The 18,506-nt window shown below is 46.3% G+C and overlaps 2 protein-coding genes across 4 annotated transcripts in view; one reads left to right on the top strand and one right to left on the bottom strand.

Annotated features, from left to right (window-relative positions):
- Window positions 1-6,669, bottom strand: part of LOC119163447 (uncharacterized) — a 32,791-nt gene extending 26,122 nt beyond the window's left edge. Inside the window, exons 1-4 of one of the 2 annotated variants that reach the window (XM_037415442.2) lie at window positions 6,379-6,669; window positions 2,410-2,553; window positions 1,994-2,080; window positions 789-888 (exon numbers count right to left, since the gene is read on the bottom strand). In XM_037415442.2, coding sequence (XP_037271339.1) covers window positions 789-888; window positions 1,994-2,080; window positions 2,410-2,553; window positions 6,379-6,516 — 469 coding nt within the window. In that variant the 5' untranslated portion in view covers window positions 6,517-6,669. Of the gene's footprint in view, window positions 1-788; window positions 889-1,993; window positions 2,081-2,409; window positions 2,554-5,835; window positions 6,283-6,378 lie in introns of those variants that run through there. The other variant, XM_075873081.1, reaches the window with a different exon arrangement.
- Window positions 6,670-7,086: 417 nt separating this feature from the next.
- The window catches only part of Pfrx (6-phosphofructo-2-kinase/fructose-2,6-biphosphatase), a 127,498-nt gene continuing 116,078 nt past the window's right edge, over window positions 7,087-18,506 (top strand). The window contains exon 1 of one of the 2 annotated variants that reach the window (XM_075873088.1): window positions 7,087-7,248. In XM_075873088.1, coding sequence (XP_075729203.1) covers window positions 7,200-7,248 — 49 coding nt within the window. In that variant the 5' untranslated portion in view covers window positions 7,087-7,199. The remainder of the gene's footprint in view (window positions 7,249-18,506) is intronic. The other variant, XM_037415445.2, reaches the window with a different exon arrangement.

Genomic DNA, 18,506 nt, shown 5'->3' on the forward strand with positions numbered 1-18,506 from the left:
GTGTTGTTTGAAAGTTCTAGGTTCAGTCTCTTCGAGCAGCAAGTTATCTTTTTGTCCACTTTGTTTTTCTCATTTACATCACAATTACTGTAAATAACATCTGTGTGTTATTTGGCCTTCTCATCTGTTAATTCTAATTAATGCTGTTTCTAACAAAGAAAAACGAGCCCTTAGAACTTCCTTTTTTTGTTTACCCCTAATAAAAGTTTTGCAAGAACAAGATGTCTGCAGATTTTGCAATTGGCTCACAACTGATAAAAAAAAATAATAATTATAAGGCTGTGTAAGGTATGTTAACCTATTTGTAAGTATCCGATAGCTCAAAATTGCTAGCAAAGCTTCAACTAAATCGAAAACTAAACACAAATAGCCCTTGTCACCTTTTTCATACACAACTTTTCAGGAACAACATCCCCTAAGTGTGCTGCCTTAATGAAACATGGGCACTTTCCAAACGTTGATGCCCTGATTGAACTTTGAAATGCCAGTGTGATATGAAATAGACAGGAACGGTGTGAAGATGTTTGCATGAAAGTGAAGGGTTGACATTCCTTAATTTTGCCCATAAATAACATCTACGTTACTGAACAGGGTGATGCTCTGCATTAAAACAATGTCACTTAGCATTAGACACAGCAGTCCTGAGTAAACACTATTGTTTTGCTTAACCACCAGTTGAAATCGTTTCATTGCAAGGCAAATAAAACCTTTTGCAAATACTGCACCCAATTATTGAAGGCACAGTCACAAATTGACTGCGCAGTAGCTGAAATCAAGCGAGTCCTCACCTTGCCGTTTCTGACGCCGGGAACGTAGCTTCTCATCAATAGCGTTTCCAAAGTTGGCTGCTTCATCTTCAAATGCAAAATTAACACCGGCTTGACAGTCCTGGGAAAAATTCAATGCATGTTATCTTTGTTTATCACATGGTGCACTTTGCAAATAACAAATACTGAAACGTTGAACTACCAATCGGAATGAACGAAAGACAGTTTTAGTATTGCCTCTGAGCTATCAATGTGAAATGGCTGTGGTGTCTGCCATATGGATGCTCTAAACAACCATTTACAAAAACACTAAAAAAGTGCATGCCCAATGAACACTTTCACAGATCCTTCGGGCAGATAGAAAGAAAAGCATGTTATAGCAACAATGTCACATGGCAACAACTGAAAAAAATAAAACAAAAGACACGAGCACATTCCTTCTACATTTTAGTCAAGTCGTGCTTACTCACTCTATCATAGATGCTAACCAACAAGCTCAGCAACAAATTTTAACAAGGTGATTTTTCATTCAGCCTCAACAGCATGAAAGAACTCACCCGATGCTGCTAAGGAAAATATACTGCCGATGTTTTGCTCTCTAAGTGAAACGAGATTGAAAAAAAAAGCTTTTTGCTTGCCGTTGCGACACACAGCAAGCTGCAAGGGCAGATGTGAAGCGGGTGGTTTGGAAAACGACACACCGTTATGCCAGCTGCACAAGTTAACATGCTAATGTAACCCTAAAAGCTTGTCATTTTGATTTTGCACATACAAAACTTGCACCCACTATGAGCAAATGTATGTTAGTGGATATCTGAGCCGAAATCAAGAAGAAGAAATCAACATGGGCAGGGCATGTAGGGCAGAGGCAAGAAAACGCTGCTCATTAAGAGCAACACACTAGGTTCCAAAAGAAGGCAAGCGTGTGAGAGCAAGGCAGAAAGCTAGGTGGGCAGATGAGATTAAGAGGTTTGCAGGGATAACGTGGCGGCAGCAAGCACAGGACTGGGTTGATTGGTGAAACGTAATAAGGGGTCTTTGCTCCACAGGGAGCGTGTTAAAGCTGCTGATGGTAACAATATAGTAAAACATGCAAGAGGTCAGTGTATGCTATACTAAAGCTCTATGATGAAATGCGTGACTGAAAGTAAAGTAAAATGAGTAGCCACAGGTTCATTTGAACAGTAGGGGCAAAATAAAAGTGATGCATCCCAGCTCACACTTACATCTGCCTCAAAGGTGTGAAAGTATGGAAGCCGGGTTTTGTATGTAAATTCAACAAAGAGCTCCTGCTCCCACACGAAGTCCCGCCTCTGTAAAGAAGATGAAACGTGATGGTGACAGTGAATGTCTCGAGTTACCAATACAGCAAATCCATTCTCTGAAAGTCGGCAAGGTCCATAGAGTAATACTGAAGGGGAAAGGATGTTTTTCATTTTCATGAGTAATATATAGCTTCAAACATCTTAAAGCAATTCAAACATCGTGGGCATTTTTTTAAGGCTGATAATAAAGTTATAGTTACCAGCCTTGCAAACATTGATTCACTAGTATGTAATATAAATTATGATATTGCAACAGGCTGCAGGGTTCTAAGGCTTGGTCCACAGTGTTTTTTATAACTAACAGTGATGACACTCACATCGAAGTCGAAAAGGCGGATGTAGAACGCCTTCGCCACGTTGTCCTTGATGAAGCAGACGACACCACAGCAGCACCGCTGCCACCGGTCATGTCTTGGAGGTGGACCTGACTGGTAGATTTCCGCAATGCCCATTGCAATGACCTGCAAAGGACACAACCGAGCTCCTTGACATACTTTTTAAGGGCCGCCAAGCCAACTTTGGTATTTTTTAGAGCGCAGCTATTAGGCTGCCGGGTTCTCCGTCGAGCGGTGTCGTCATTGGTGGCATAACCGATAAACACGAAAAAATAAAATGAGACAAAAAGATGCCCAGGATCGAATTAGCATTTGAACTTGGCCCTCTGCATGGCGGTAAGGCATTCTGCCCAATAGCCATACCAGTACCTGAAACTCCTTTGCAAAAAGACCCTACACTGGCATCACGTTGAACAAGGAATCGTGTTAACCTATATAATACAGCATGGCAGAAGAGCATGGTAGCAACCAGTCATCACACACTGCTAGACAAGTGTGTGATTTAACGCGTTCCACCCACTGCGAAGTGCTCAGCCACGTGCAGAATCAACAAAGTACAGATGTTTATCGGCTACCTTGCTTATCTGCAGGAAAATGTATACTGGTGTATTGGGTAGAACTTGTATATTAAATACAGAAGACAGTGAAAGACAAGGGTATTACACACTGTTTACTAAGATGAGAGGTGTTTGATGATGCTGTGGTTTGCAGTGAGCACTGATTTGACTTCGTCATGTACGCGCGTCTAGTATTTGCTTAGCAGTCTAATGCCAATTTTGGCACGAATCCAATCACAGTGACACACTGACCGGGTTTTTATTCCATTGGTTGAGACTGGCAATGATACGTCAAGTAGTGGAAAGCTCTAGATGCATTTTCACCACTGGGATTAGCTAACATGCACCTTGATGTTTTTACAAGTTGCATCCTCTGAAGCATGCTATGATTTTACATGTGTTCCATTATGACATTACTGAACATAATGTGATTTCTACAATATGCATCAATCCCGCCTTGAAGCAAGGCTGACACTACAACATGTGACAATTACAAAAAACAGGAAATAACAAGCAGCACTTCACTACACACCGATATGAAACTACCCAGGTGCAGTTCCGCTTTCCCAGATATCGACGACATGCTTATCAAGTTCTTGACAGCCAGACACACTTGAAGATTAGCAGAGCTATACGGGCAACTGAGAGACCGAACCTATGGAGGTTTAGAAGCCAGCAATTTAGACACAGAAGAGCTGACTTTCCTAGCTCCTTCAATACTTTCTTTTGGGTGAGTTGATTCATGGCACAGTGAAAGTTTAACAGTGATAACCCACATCCACAAGAACGTGTCCATGTTGTCTCTTCTGCGGGTGGGTGTTCGCGCTGTTATATCTTCGCTGCACTTCTCTATCATTTGGCCAGTAAGTTGGAAATTAGCATTGTTACTTAAAATACTATGGATGTACTAATAGTACCAACAAACAAAAATATTGGTGAATCACAAAGGCATACTGCTGTGTTCACGAGTGCTGATGTCTGCATGCAAGCTTAGCATGAAGTAGAACCAAGAGTATGCACTGGAGATTCTATAGATGCCCACTCTTTTCCTATTTAACTTAAGCCGTGTAGTTTTGCCACCCTTGAAGTACTCATGACCAGCTGTGTTGCTCAGCTGTCTTTTGCGCTGTGGTATTGAGGACAAAAGTTGAATTGCCACTCAGTCATATGAATTCATGTGGGTATCAGACGTTGCATAAATTAGGATATGGCAGTAGTGGGTTAAAGGGACTGCCTTTAATATTGATTAATATTGCTACTGGCACCCCGCAATTTCTTACGTCTTCGTAGATTGAACTATTCATTATCAACAAATAAACTAAACAGAAATTGCAATGTGGCGTGATAAATGTGAGGAAGTCAAATGCACTTAAGTAGCAAGATGAGCAAAGAATTATAATATTGAAGGAATGTCGCATGCCTTTCGAAATGCATGCAGTACAGCTGCTAACAGTAAAGGTGCGGCACTAAGCATGATCGGCATTCATCGCTTAGATTAAACATGACATTACTTCGTGTCACAGCCTACGTTGTGCTACCACATTAATTTTTTTTCATGCTCATAAACATCTGGCAGCATTAATTTTCTGTGGCAAGTCGTATATGACATTTAACAAACAAAGTACTCTGCGGTCTGTTTGTCTTACGTTGAGAAACTGTTTGGTGAAAACACAAACTGCGCACAAATGCTAGCAACTTTCATGTATTCGGCTAGTACTTTGCTGATAAAAAAAACAAAATTTGTAGGCAGGCCTAACGGTAGTGCCACAAGGTATATTTTGCCGAACACGATACCAGGAAGCCTGATTTTACCTTTGCAAAACGTACGAGTGACCAGTTAAGGACACTGGCAAAAAGAGCCGAGTGAAAATCTAACAGCTCTCAAGTACTCTTCTGTTCACGAGGAGCCAGCGGCATTGAAATGCAAGCGAGCGTTTCCTGTCGACACCCGCGCGCATCATTGTGAAGTCAACCTGTCAGAAAAAAAAAAAAAAAACAATGGTATACGACCGCGCCGGAATATATCAGGACGTGTCGAGCGAAGTACACCGCAGGCGACAGGCGCAGCTGTGTCGGCAAAGGCGCCGAACGACGTTTTTTTTCTTTATTCCACTCCCCTTTAACACGTAGTTCACATTTTTTTTTTCGCGCGGAACTCGACAGATTGTGCCTACTAGGGTTTGTGTGCGCGGTGACGCTTTGCGTCGCAGAACTGCTGCGATCGCAACGGTAAACGAGCACTCCGCCGTCGTTCTGGTAGAGCCCGAATTGGCTGCCGGCCGCTGAAGGCGGCGAAGTCGAACTAGTAACCGCGTAGATAAAGAAACACATAATTAAAGCCCCAGCGGCGAAGTAAGGCACGTGACAATAAAAACCGGGATTGCGGGGCGGAACAAACGTCACCTAAAGGACATTGTTTTTTTCTGAGCGACGAGGAACGAGCCAAGGCCTCGCGAAAGACAGATTACTCGCGAGGATCACTAGTCCTTGTTATACATCTGACAATCGTAATCGTACAAGCGGAAAAAAGACAAGGTGCAGCTGCTGGGGACGTTCGGGCAGGACCCAGTCAGCGGCGCGGCGCGGATATTCGCTCTGACGCGCCGTCGGTACTTGGCGAAGGAAGCACGGCACCACTTCGTCAGGGCCCCTCCAACAAAATCGCGGCGGCGAGGCGACCTAGTTGACGATTTTTGACGCGGCGTTTGCCTTCTCTCTACCTGTTTGTTCGCTTAATTGCCGCCTTCGAGTTCGTTTTTACGCCCCCCTCTTCACTTTTCTTTCCCCTCTCTTCTTTCGAACGGCCCGATTCGAACATCGATTTGTAATTTGTCACAGGAAAAATATTTACCGCGCTCGAGAGCGACGCTACGAGCGAGACACGCCTGCGGCCGGACGCCCCAACGGCGCTTAACGACGTTTCGTCGAGATAAACACTGGCGTTCCACTCGAAACAAGCAGGCCCATTCGCGAGACGGCCGGACTGGCGCTTATCGTCGCTGCGAACAGCCGTGGGAGACACTGGGCGACGTATGGCCATATCCCTCGTAAAGGTGGTTTGGCTGGTTGTCACCCAAAACTTTGTTGCCCGTGAGAGGCCCGGAGTACCGAGATACCGGAGGTCGTTCGCTGGGACTGTTTGCTCTCGTCGGCTAAACAAAGCCACTGTCATCACTGCGGCTCTACACCGAAGATGACTAAACAAACACTCTCTCCAGTCGGGGGCCCGACGATGACTAGGATACGCCGTTTGAAGCAGCGGGAAGTTGTAGGCGATGGCAGCCGAGAAAAGTCAGCAACCGTCTCTCGTTCGCTCTTGACTCGCTCATGGGGCGACAAACGGCCAATTGATGGACAGTGAAACGTCTTCAAGGCGCCTTTGAGAGGTCCTTACCAGCCATTTGCGATCCCTGCACGCCGAGACGACCGTTTCGTTCTCTTCGGCGGTCAAGTGAACCGAGCCCCGCATCTCGGTGCTCGGGCGGTAAGCGTTGCGCGCTGGTTGCTGGAGGTGAGACATGTCGGTTCTCATGGGTTCCCCGACGGTGACTCCGACGACGGAGGCGGGATCGCGACCATCTTTCACGGATCCGTTCGGAGAAGCGACCGCCGCTTGACGGAAACGACGACACACATCGCACACAGCAACCCGATGGCTGCAAATAACTTTACGCTGGCGATTGGCGACTCGAGGAACTGGATTGGCTCGACCGAAGCTGGATTCGCTTCAACAAACTAACGGCCACCTAGCGGCGCATGTTGACACTTCAGTGACTAGTGCGTGACAGTGACTAGGCACCGGTTCTCGCAATGTATTCAATAAAACAATTATTTTGCAGTCTTAAAACCACTAACCGCAGAAGTGTTTGTTGATTTTATTGGTATTATGAGTCTATTGTTTTAGTCAATTGGTTTGTGATGTTAGCTAATACATAATAGTGAATGTCTAAATTAAATCTATTATCGCCTGAGTTCTCTGTATTTTCTTGTACGTTGTTTGTTTTTTTTTTGGTTAGTTAGTGAATACAGGTCATTGTAAATGTTGAAATAAAATATCTTTTTTTATTTAGTAGTCTGACCTACCGCCAGGTGTTGCGGCGATGCTCAACGTTTACAGCCAGCGTCGGCGCGTGTGTCTATCTCATTCATTGCAAGCAGTACTTGGGTCCGCATTTAGTGATCGGCGAAAGTAACGGTGCAATCGTCGTCCGTGGCATGGTTAGCAGATACAGCAGCACCGGACCCAAGCCATTTCCCATCCGAGGTAAGTCGATGGCGTCAGTTGCCGACAGCGTGACGGAGAGACTCTCCGTGCCGCTACGCAGCTACCCGGAGGGATCTCGGAGACGGAGTTGTAGTAGCTTAGGCCTTTCGAAAGAAACACGACCCTTCGAGGGCTCGTGTTTGTCGTATCCTGTGTAATGAGATGACGCGATTATTGTGGACAGTTAAACCGACGCGATCGAAAACCAATGCGGTCGGGATTGTCGACGCCAACGGCGGGAGTTTTACGCGGAGAAGGCGGACGACACGAATTTCGTACGACCGCCGGTTGCCGGTGGAAGTTCCCCAGGATCGATGATAGCGGGCCATTAGGCGAAGCACTCGCGTGATTCGTGTTTTCAATTCTCGATGAAGTTTGTGTGGTGTCATCTTGCGAGTTGTCCGAAAGACGCATCGCCTAAAATACCGCAGTTTCTCGTCCTCGTTAAGTGTGGACTCCATTAAGAAGACGAGAAGACGTCGATCGAAGTTGCTTTGTTTTCCAGCTTCGGTTATTCCGTCCAAAGTCGATACCACTGAAAACATTGAACGTCATTTCAAGGTTTACACATAAACGGGGATGCACACAAGATAAAGCGGCATTGGATCTGCCGTTGAACTACTTCCGAGCGTCGCTCGCGCTCTAGTTTGTCAGAGGTGCTTTTGGAAAAGATTCGGTCCCTCACTTCAGCTTCGTACCTCTAGTTTCGTTTCGAAAGGCGGAAAAACGCTGAAAACTACTCGATCTCGTATGAGGGATATTCCAAATACATGCTTCTTAGGAGTCTCATTGGGCCGAGTAAGTAAACGGTGGCTTGCAGTTTCGCTTGCTGACCGAATGATCGCCAGGAATGCATCTACGGCATTGCCTAGTTCGACGTTTGCGTTATTAATACCGCAAGAGCAGTCTTAACCGTGATCACTTTGCCGGTGCCATGCAACCCGCTGCTGATCGCGATTAAGCCCGATCTCTATCAAATTGCTCAACAGTGATTGGCTACCTTCTGCAGCTTGCGTAAAGATGCCAATCGTAACCGAGAAATTCGATCCGTGTCAGGTTTGATCGCGATCGAAATGGACCGTTTGACACCGGTGATTGGCTCCTTTACGCAAGCTGCAGAACGGATTCGATCACAATTGAGAAATTCGATTTTGATAGGGCGATCAGCAATGCGGCGTGTGGCACCGGTATGAAGCCTATGAACGCCACTTTCGGTTCACACTGAAATTTGTTCTCGTTTTCTTTTTATTTTTCTGTTATGCCAATGTTCGGGGCACGCAACTGTTGACGTTAAATCGCTAGTAGTAATTGCCGGCGATGACCTTTCCGCGATAAGCGAGTTTCGATGAAAGAGAGAGAGAGAGAAAAAGAGAGATCGTCGAAAAACCCGCTCCGTTGGCGGCGTCGCACGTGAACAACTCGTGAAACTTCACGTGTGTGACGTCGTATGTGTGCGTGTGCACAGCTTTTAAAATTCATCTGCCCTCTAACCTCTTCATCATCGAGTCAACTCACGTACCTCAGCCTGTGACTTCGTAATCAATTCCTCTCACAAATCCCGTTGTTTCTCGCCTCCGATGTTAGCGACTTCAGTTCTGCGCCTTATCTTCAGTCGGCTCTGACCCCGCTGTAAGAGTGTACGGGCGTTAATGGCGATTGCCGAGACGGCCGGAAGGTTAGGAGTATCACAATTTCGCCGTCGGTGTGCAGGGGGGAGATGAAATGAATTGCGAGTTTTTGTGAATATAAAACGAGAGTTATGCGTAAAAGTGTAGGCTATGAACTCCCTATCCTATACGTAAATATTATTTCTTTCTTTATACTTTCTTACCAAGATGTGTGTCGTCATTATTGTTCGTGCATGCCAAAACGCAAACAACATATGATACTGTGTAGAGATTCTGTATTGAATGAGGATTTCCTGGTTACATTTGAAACAGGCGCCATGACTGACAGATAGAGAGAGAGAGATGAAAACGCGTGCGCGTGTGTCTGCGAAGTCAAAGCCAAAAGTGAACATTTCGCTTCAACTGTACGGTGTTGACTGGACAGCTAATCTGAAAGCCGCTGCAGAATCAGTCGTCCGATGATTGGAACGAAATAAGAATGTAAAAAAAAATCTCATAAAAGATGGAAGAAAGTAGAGGGGTTCATTCCTTCGTAAAGTAAACATCTATGCGGTCGTCTTGTGTGTTTCTTCCCACTATTGTTCTCGTTTCCCATCCGTGCTGTTGCTCGCCCGAATGCACTTCCTTCACATTCTACAATTTCGTCGCGACATCATCGATATTTACACTTTGTACATTGTCGCCATTTTTTTTTTTAGGGGCGAAGCTCTTTAGGCGTGGGCTGTGCGTCCCCTGTATGTAGCCACCTCTTGTTTAGTTCTCGCAGTCTTCACTAGATGGCGGTACTTGTAGCTTATGATGCCCTTCAAAGCCCTGGGGTTTAGGGACAGGGAGGAAGCTTTAAATAGGAATGATGTCACTTATGGCGCGTGTCGTTAATGGAAGGCAATCGTTCGATTTAGCGCGGCGACGTACGATAGGGGGAGCGTTGTAGTAAAATCGAGTGGGCGTAATGTACGGAGGATCCACGGTTTACCAGGTTTACCTCCGGAGCTTCGCCCACTCATCATCATTCACTTCGTGGATATGACGGCACTTTTGTTTTTTACTATTCCCGCGCATTCACTTGTTAAAGGAGTCCACCGTGGTTGAGCAGGGGTTACGATGCTCGGCTGGTGACCCGAAGATCGTGGGTTCGGTCCCGGACGTGGTGGTCACATTTCGACGGAGTCGAAACGGTAAAGGCCCGTGTAGTGTGCGATGTCAGTGCACGTCAAAGAACACCAGCAGATGGTCGAAATTTCCGGAGCCCTCCACTACGGCGTCTCTCAAAATCATATCGTGGTTTTGGCGCGTGATACTCAATACAATATTATTATTCACTTATTAAAGAGGTACTGACACGGAAATATTTTTCCTTTTTTTGTTGCGTCAAATAAAAGGTCAAAGAACGTACACAATGCACTGCTAATCGTGAATTCTGACTGCAAAGTTAATTACAGCACGTCTTTAAAAACTGGTTTCGGTTCCAACCGTGCCCTGACGTCACAACACGGTACGAGCTTCTCGTCTCGTGCTTACGCGAGATGTCGTGACGTTTCTACGGCCGCTCCGCACCTAGCGTCCGTAGGTGACGCACAAACGTCACTATATATCGTCATATTGACGTTTGGTACCTGACGTCATCAAAACTATCGAGATTGCTGCGCGAATTGATTGATTGATACGTGGGGTTTAACGTCACAAAACCACCATATGATTATGAGACGCCGTAGTGGAGGGCTCTAGTAATTTCTACCACCTGGGGTTCTTTAACGTGCACCCAAATCTGAGTACACGGGCCTACAGCATTTTAACCTCCATCGAAAATGCAGCCGGGATTCGATCCCGCGACCTGTGGGTGAGCAGCCGAGTACCTTAGCCACTAGACCACCACGGCTGGGTGAGATTGCTGCGTTAAGTCACCACTGACAAGTACTGGAGTCTCACATCAAGCTGTGGTCTATGTGGGCAGACGCGCCGCGGAAAAATTGACTTTACCATCGAAATAAAATGTCCTAGCATTTCCTGATATTCACACTTGCTCACAGCTGTGTCTGCATGTAGGACATTTGTACGGCTGAGCAAACCCACCTTCAAAACAACAACAAAAAGAATGGTGAGAACGGTGTCAGGAGCATTTGAATTTTATTAAATATGCTAAAACTTACTTCGAACAAAAACAGACGCAGTCGCCAGCCGGTCTTTAAAAGAGGCTGAATTTTTCTTTTAGTTTGACCTCAGAGCCACTGCCTGGGTAGTCTTCTTCAGTGCCTTCTTGGAAAGAAGGTCCATATTAAACTGAACAGCCGACATTTCATAATTAACATTAGGAGAGTGCGTGCGAAATGTCGAAGTTTTGATTACGACACGCAGTAGCACCAGCCTCTTTATGAATTTAATAATAAAAGAAAAGCCATAGCTATTCAGGTTTATTTTTATTTGCGAATTTCAAAATGCGGAAGTTGAGAATATCAGGTTGAATATTATTCCAGTGCAGTGTCGTTGTAGAAAATAAGATGAAGTGCGCGGGATTAAACGAAAACCCGTCTGGTCAGGAACATTTATGGCGGGAAATAGCAAGCACCGACCCATCGTTGAAACAAGACTACGGGGATGCCGGAACGTCATTTTTCTGTTTTTATTTCAACGATTGGTCCTTGCCACTTTAGCGGGGCCGAAACTTCATTTTCCTGTTTTTGTTTCAGCGATTGGCCGGTGCTTGCTGATTCCCGCCAGAAAATAAGACGGGGAGGTTATTGTAACTACTGCACCGAATTATACACTGGACAGATCATTCATGCTGCAGAACCTCCAACACTCTCCTTGCAACCCCCAGCTGCGTCTAAACTATCGATTTATTTCTGAAGTACCTATACGTCGCCATTTATCCCCCTCCCCTCTCTTTTACTTTCTCTCATTTCATAATCGTGTTTATGTTTGTTTACGCAGTTTTTTTGTTTTGTTTACTATCGTGGGATTTCGCCGTGCTTCGTTCTGAGAGGAAAAGTTTTGCCTATACCGCCTACGTGGTTTGCAGCTGTATGTACCTGCGTCCTGCTGCAAACTTGCGAGCGGTCTGCATGATGATGGACGTACCTTTAAACCATCTAAGGTCTCTAACGACCCAGCAAATGCACAGAACAGTCGTGAAAGGCGCTCCTTGTTTGTCCCCTGTAGCCGCTGTGTATACTGCTTGCGGTTGACGTGCGATGCTTGAATGGGCGTAGCTGTCTGTTGCGGGGTGAGGTGCTTTGCAGCGACGTTGAAAGCAGCATTGCGCAAGCAAAATGTGTGGTATCCTGACAAACTGTGAATGTTGCCTATAGCAATGAGTCACAAAATAAATGCATTAATGATGTCCAAGTAGGTTGTAGTTGTAGCAGTGGTAGAAAAACTTCATTATATACCCGCAATCAGGACAGACTACTGCCCCAGAGGTCCGCAGGGAATATGACGGCGAAAAAAGATCCGGCGTGAGCATCGGTTCTTCTGTAGGTTGTGTAGCTTTAAAATGTACGCTTAGTGTAACTCTCCTACCACGAAACCTGCGACTCTTTCTCGCAATCGCTCGCTTGCCTAGTTGGTGGTGCCCTCTCTCGCGCGTCGTGGGTACTAGCCGGATGAATCGGAAGCGTTTTGCGTGATTTTAGGTAAATTATTGTGTTTAATTCCTAGTTAGTTTTGTAGTTTGTAATTTTTAGGCCACGTTAGTTAATTTGCACTAGGTTTGAGCATCGTTAGCCTTAGCCCGTTTTAGGCCCGTATTGACCACTACGTGACCATGCGACATGAGTCTTGGATGGACGGCAAAAATCGTGGCTTAAACACCTGAAGCGCAGAAAGATAACAACGGACTAAGAAAACGATGACAAGCGCTACTTCCAACTAAAGTTTTATTGCAAAGCACAAGAGTATATACCTGTGACATGACATCACAATCAAATTAATCAATGCACTAATTGAATAATTTGATTGTGATGTCATGTGACAGGTGTATACTTTTGTGCTTTGCAATAAAACTTTAGTTGGAAGTAGCGCTTGTCCTCGTTGTTTTCTTAGTCCGTTGTTACCTTTTTGCGCTTCAGGTGTTTAAGTCATGCTATACGAACTGGCCCGCTCCCACACCTTGCTTCAAAAATCGTGGACCCTGGAGCGCCACGCACCTAAAACGGAGTTTGCCGCCAGGGTGGTGGCCCTATTACAAGACCCCATTGACACGAGCGCCACCTGTCGGGCTCTTTGGGGGGCACTAGTCTGCCGCGGTGGTGTGGCGGTTACGGAGCCCGGCTACTGACCCGAGGGTCCCGTGTTGGATCCCAGTTATGGCGGCCACGTTTTCACGGAGGCCTGTGCTATTGTGCGATGTTGGTGCATGGTAAAGAACACCAGGTGGTCGAAATTTCCGGCGCCCTGCACTATGGCGTCCCGGATATCGTGCGTTTGGTACGTAAAACACCAGGTATTATGAGATTAGTCGTTGTTGATCTTCCAGGGCCAGGCTATAGTGCCTCCCATTCGTTTCGTACGTGGTTTGTGTCGCTCTCTGTGCGCTACCACGCGATCTGGAAAAGTGTTGGTGTTGCTTCACAGCCCGGACGCTATAGTCTCTGTACGCCGTGGGCAGGTCCAGGTAGAGAAAGGGCAGATTTGTGTAAAAATTCATCTGCAATCTTCGCAGTCCGGTCACCTCCGAAGCGTGCAGATTGCCATGCGGGGCAGATAAGTTCATTTTTCACTACAGTATTTAAAAACGGTTGCGTAGCGGGTGTCTAGAACATTTAGAAACGCGGAAGCTTGGGCTAGTTCGTATGACATTAGGAACAACTGTGAAGCGCCAAAAACAAGGACTGAAAAAAAAAAGAGAGAGAGTGGACAGGAGGAGCGCTAACTTGAAACTAGAATTTATTGCCAGAAAGAAAGGAAAAACGGTACACCCCACTAGATGGCACACATGCGTACACTCTTGCGCAGACTGCTTGCAAAAAGCCAACCTCTGCCTCTCCACACAAAATAATTTTTGACGGGACGCCGAACTTACGCAGTAGATTACATTCACATTCCGGCAAGCTCATTGAAGGTTGGCTGACGCACGCGTCGCTTTTCTCTTTTATCATAAAGGTTTCGTTAATTTCTCTTGTTAATTTGTTCGCATGACTGAAAATCAGAGAAGTGTCGGAGAAACTAGCTTCACATCCGCAATGCATCGCAAAGTGCGAACAGGTTATTCCTTTAAGGGAGCTTTACGATGCTCTCTAATACCCCTGTCACATGGCCCCCACCAAACTCCGTTGAACACCGTCAATGTAAATCTCCCCTAGGGGGTTCAACGGAGAAGAAGTTGTGGCAGTGTCACACGGCGATGACAAGGTTGTAACAGTTGCCGCGAGGGGGCTCAACTGGTGCTGTTTGATTTTCGGAAAAGTATTCTGATTTGATCCCTATTAATTTTTTTGTGAATCCTCGTTATGCGGTTTTTACAAAAAAGCACTATAAAGTAGGTATGTGACTAACAAACTATTAAAAATAATTTCAAATGAAAACGCATTTGCTAACTGTAGCAATGCTGCTAGTGACGCTGGCCACATTGTGCTTTTAGTTGCTTTGTTGCCTGTGTACATGCCCGGTACGAAAGTTCTTATGCTTCCTTGCCTCGTGAGCGCACATTTTGTGCTCTTGGTGCGATATTGCGCTGGTAATGACGTTGATCGGCTGGCGCCGGCCGGCCCGACTCGCGAGGCACGGTGTGTAGCCTGTAGGGCATTGGTGTTGAGAGTAAGTGAACTCTGGCGGGCGTAAATATTGTAAACAAACACGCATTGTGAATGAGTACTACAACGAAAGAACGTTTAATAATGCTAAAATGTATTATTCTTTCACTGCGGCCACTTAGTGCTCGAAATTTTTCTCTGACCTCTAGACTGCTGAAGACGAGAGTACCTCGTTTCGCTGCGAAGGGAGATCGTTGAACGTCCTTTGCGAAATGCTCCGTTCACCTTCGTTTGCGTAAGGGTGGCCGTGTGACACCAACCGCGTCTTCGTTGTCGTAAAGACGAGTGAGTTAAACGGCCTTCACGGGTGCCCGTGTGACAGGGGTATAAGTCTGGAATTCAAGCAAACGAAGCACCGCCCACACGTGAACGGAATGCGATATTCCGCCCCCCGTTTACAGGGCACAAGCTGGAAGTCACGTTTCACGTTGCGTTGGTTCATTTTTTCACGATCGTCCTGCCCACCCTTTTGTTTCGGTCCTATAAATTCCAGCGCTTCAAAGCTGTCCCTAAATGTCTAGAGCATTAAGGTGTCCAGTGGTGGTTGTCGATTTGTCAAGACTCGAGTCACCTCATCCGCGTGCGGTTTCTCTGTGTCGCCCCACATTGATGGCACCCCACAGTGATTACGCCTTGCAGTGATTATTTCACTGTGGGGTGTCATCCGGTCTTGACCAAATATTCGGAGTAGCACGGCGTGTGAGGCGAACGCTGTTTTGTCTTCGCTTTTTGCTAACGTTTTATTGTGCCCATGTCAGGGGCCTGGCTTCACTTTCCAGGTATAATTTTCACTCCAGCAGTTGCAGTAGTATCCATAGGTGTGCACAGGGTTCTTCATTAGGAAAAGCAAATTTTTAAAACAATGAACTCCCCCCCCCCCTCTCTCTCTCTCTTTTTTTTTTTCGAAGACGACTACACGAGCGAAAACGCCGTGCTCGCGTTTCTCCGAAGTTTGCAGGCAAGCGAACACACCACCGGCAGTGCCACCGGCCACCTCTTTGAACCAAACGCGTAAGAAAAAATGAAAAAAAAAGCAAAAATTAGTTAATGGCACAGCCCAAAGCTGCCTCTTATGCGTAAAATACAATTTCAAGTTATACATGTTTGTATTTAAGCAAAAATTAGTCTACCTGCAAAGATTTATTGTCCTACCAGTAGGTTGACTACATCGCTGTTGGGTGACGCTGGCGGTCATTATTTGTTGACTTTCAGCATTAAGTTAAAATTATAATTCCTTTTTATGGGACAAAGGCATGCTCGTTGCCGCCGATGCGATGAATGATCTCATTTGCGCCGCAATCAGGAAAAAAAATATTCACAGCTTTGCCACTAAGGCGAAGCAATGCACGCGATAGCTACAAATTGGAAGGTCACGTAAAGAATGGAAAGCAAATCGAAAAGTGCCCCGCGTTTCTCACGTATTCATAGGTGCAGATGAACGTGAATAAGCGCCTCAGTTGTTACTTCGCTGTGTCTGAAAATCGCGCCCTTTACGCAAACGGAGATTGTGCAACGAGTGCAGTGACCTATGTGCGCCCGGTAACTACAACAGAACCGTTCCTGAAAGCCCGAGGCGTACGATTGTTCCCACCGCGAAATAAGCGAGCGCAAGCGTGATCGCCCACCCTGCCTCCTTCTCCGCGGGGCAAAGTACGCGTGGGCGATGAAAGCGGGCGCCGCCGCGTCGTGACGATCTGGCAACGCATGCTCATTGCGGCATCTCGCTGGTAAATCTAAAAACACGATAGCCCCCCCCCCCCAAGGTGCCTATCGCCAGCGGTAAGTGGTAGATTTAAATAGCTTGCCGTTTAAGCGTTGAAGGAGGTGCTCGTTCGTGGCTCAGTGGCTAACGCCTCGCACTCACAATTCAGAGGTCGGATGTTCGATTCCGCGCGCCGCAGTCGTTTTGTGGATTATTTTTGTTTCTTGCGTTTTCATATATGTAGATACGTGCACATGTACGGTGAATGACGGTGACGACCACGTCGACGCCGGCGGCAAAATCTAGTCGAGAATGTTTATATAATTGCTATCGCAATAGAAATCTTCCGAGCGGCAGACAGTCCCTTTAAGTTCAGAGAACCTGAGCGCTCGTGAAGTCCGTCGTCTTTTCTTGTGTCTCGTCCGTTTACGCACAAATATATTCTAGCTCTAATTAATTGCCGATAGATCGGTAATTGTTTTCTATGAAGCTCCCCTCGCTTTTTTGCGGTGCGCTCCTTTGGCGAGCTCGCACTTACGCCATCGCGAAGCGGAGAGCGGTGTTTGGGGAAGGAATCATTTATTTCTGGTCGTTACGATGCGGCTTCTTCCCTTGGTGCTCTGCAGAAGGAGGTCGCCCGATGACTATCGCGACGTCCGCCCCGGCCGTGTTTCCTGTATAGTCGCGGCGGCGTTGACGTTGCGTGGCAGCATGCCACCGTGTTGTGGGCTGCTGCTGCTGCTGCGAACAAAAGGCATAGCGAAGCGTTCGTTCCGCGCGCCCGAGTTTGGCGTGTAGGCGCGGTGCTTCTTGCGACACTGTGCTTGTCTGTGCCGTCGTTGCCTGTTTACTGTAAACAGGTCGTCGATCTTTGTTACGTCATTAGTTAGTTTTCCTTTTTTTTTCGTCGAAGGTGTTTGTTTCTGGGTCAGCGTGGTGAAAACTGGATGGGTTATAAAGCGATTGATTGATATGTGGGGTTTAACGTCCCAAAACCACCATATGATTATGAGAGACGCCGTAGTGGAGGGCTCCGGAAATTTCGACCACCTGGGGTTCTTTAACGTGCACCCAAATCTGAGCACACGGGCCTACAACATTTCCGCCTCCATCGAAAATGCAGCCGCCGCAGCCGGGATTCGAACCCGCGACCTGCGGGTCGGTAGCCGAGTACCTTAGCCACTAAACCCCCGCGGCGGGGCAGGTTATAAAGCGACGTATGTTATCGCCTTGCTATAGGGGTCTTATCGCGCTTGTTTTCAGTGTCTGTTTACCGTATACGGTAAGTTCGAAATTACCGTACCGACGTGATCGGGCCGTGGCTATGTCAACCTTCTCGTCATGTCGAGCTGCACTCCCACGATGGACTTGATCGCGTGCGAATCACTCACGCGACATGTGACGTAGTTCGGACCGCTCCGCAGCTGGCATTATTCACGCGAACTGAGGGGTGAATTCCTCGTTTCAAGAAAGGATTTCGGCATTTCTTCCCTAGTACCCCAAACGTGACTTGGGCCTCCGTAATTTCACGACACGCTCCGCGAGAACTGACGGGAGTCCGCGTGAACGCGGTGACGTATGGTGACGTATGCGAATCGTGACGTCGTCCGAATCGCCATGTGGTCCGTCGTGTGAACGATCTCGTACAGATGCACGTTTTTACAAAGTAGAGTATGCAAAGGGGGGGTAAGGAAGGGCTGGTCAGCAGCATATTCAATTGGACCAGTCCCATCGCAGTTTAATGGGCGCTGGGTTAAGGCCGTGAAGTCTTTTTGACGATTATTCTTATTTTATTTTAAAGGCTGTTTTATCTTCCCAGTTTTATTCACTCGAAAAGCCTTCTTTTTCACACACACACACACACACACATATATATATATATATATATATATATATATATATATATATATATATATATATATATATATATATATATATATATATATATATATATATATATATATATATATATATATTATATATATATATATATATATATATATATACACGCAAAATGAACAAAATCGTTGAGTGTAGGGGGTATCCCCCCCCCCCCCCCCCCGGCTACGCCAACGACACTGACGATAGAGCTGGAAGCTCAGTCAATCAGTATCAGGTATTGAGTCTGAGAAAGCTTCTGTGAAGCAAGACAGAACAATTCTGGGAGATCAGGAAGGG

Source organism: Rhipicephalus microplus, chromosome 9 (genome assembly GCF_043290135.1).
Source record: "Rhipicephalus microplus isolate Deutch F79 chromosome 9, USDA_Rmic, whole genome shotgun sequence".
NCBI classification, from domain to species: domain Eukaryota; kingdom Metazoa; phylum Arthropoda; class Arachnida; order Ixodida; family Ixodidae; genus Rhipicephalus; species Rhipicephalus microplus.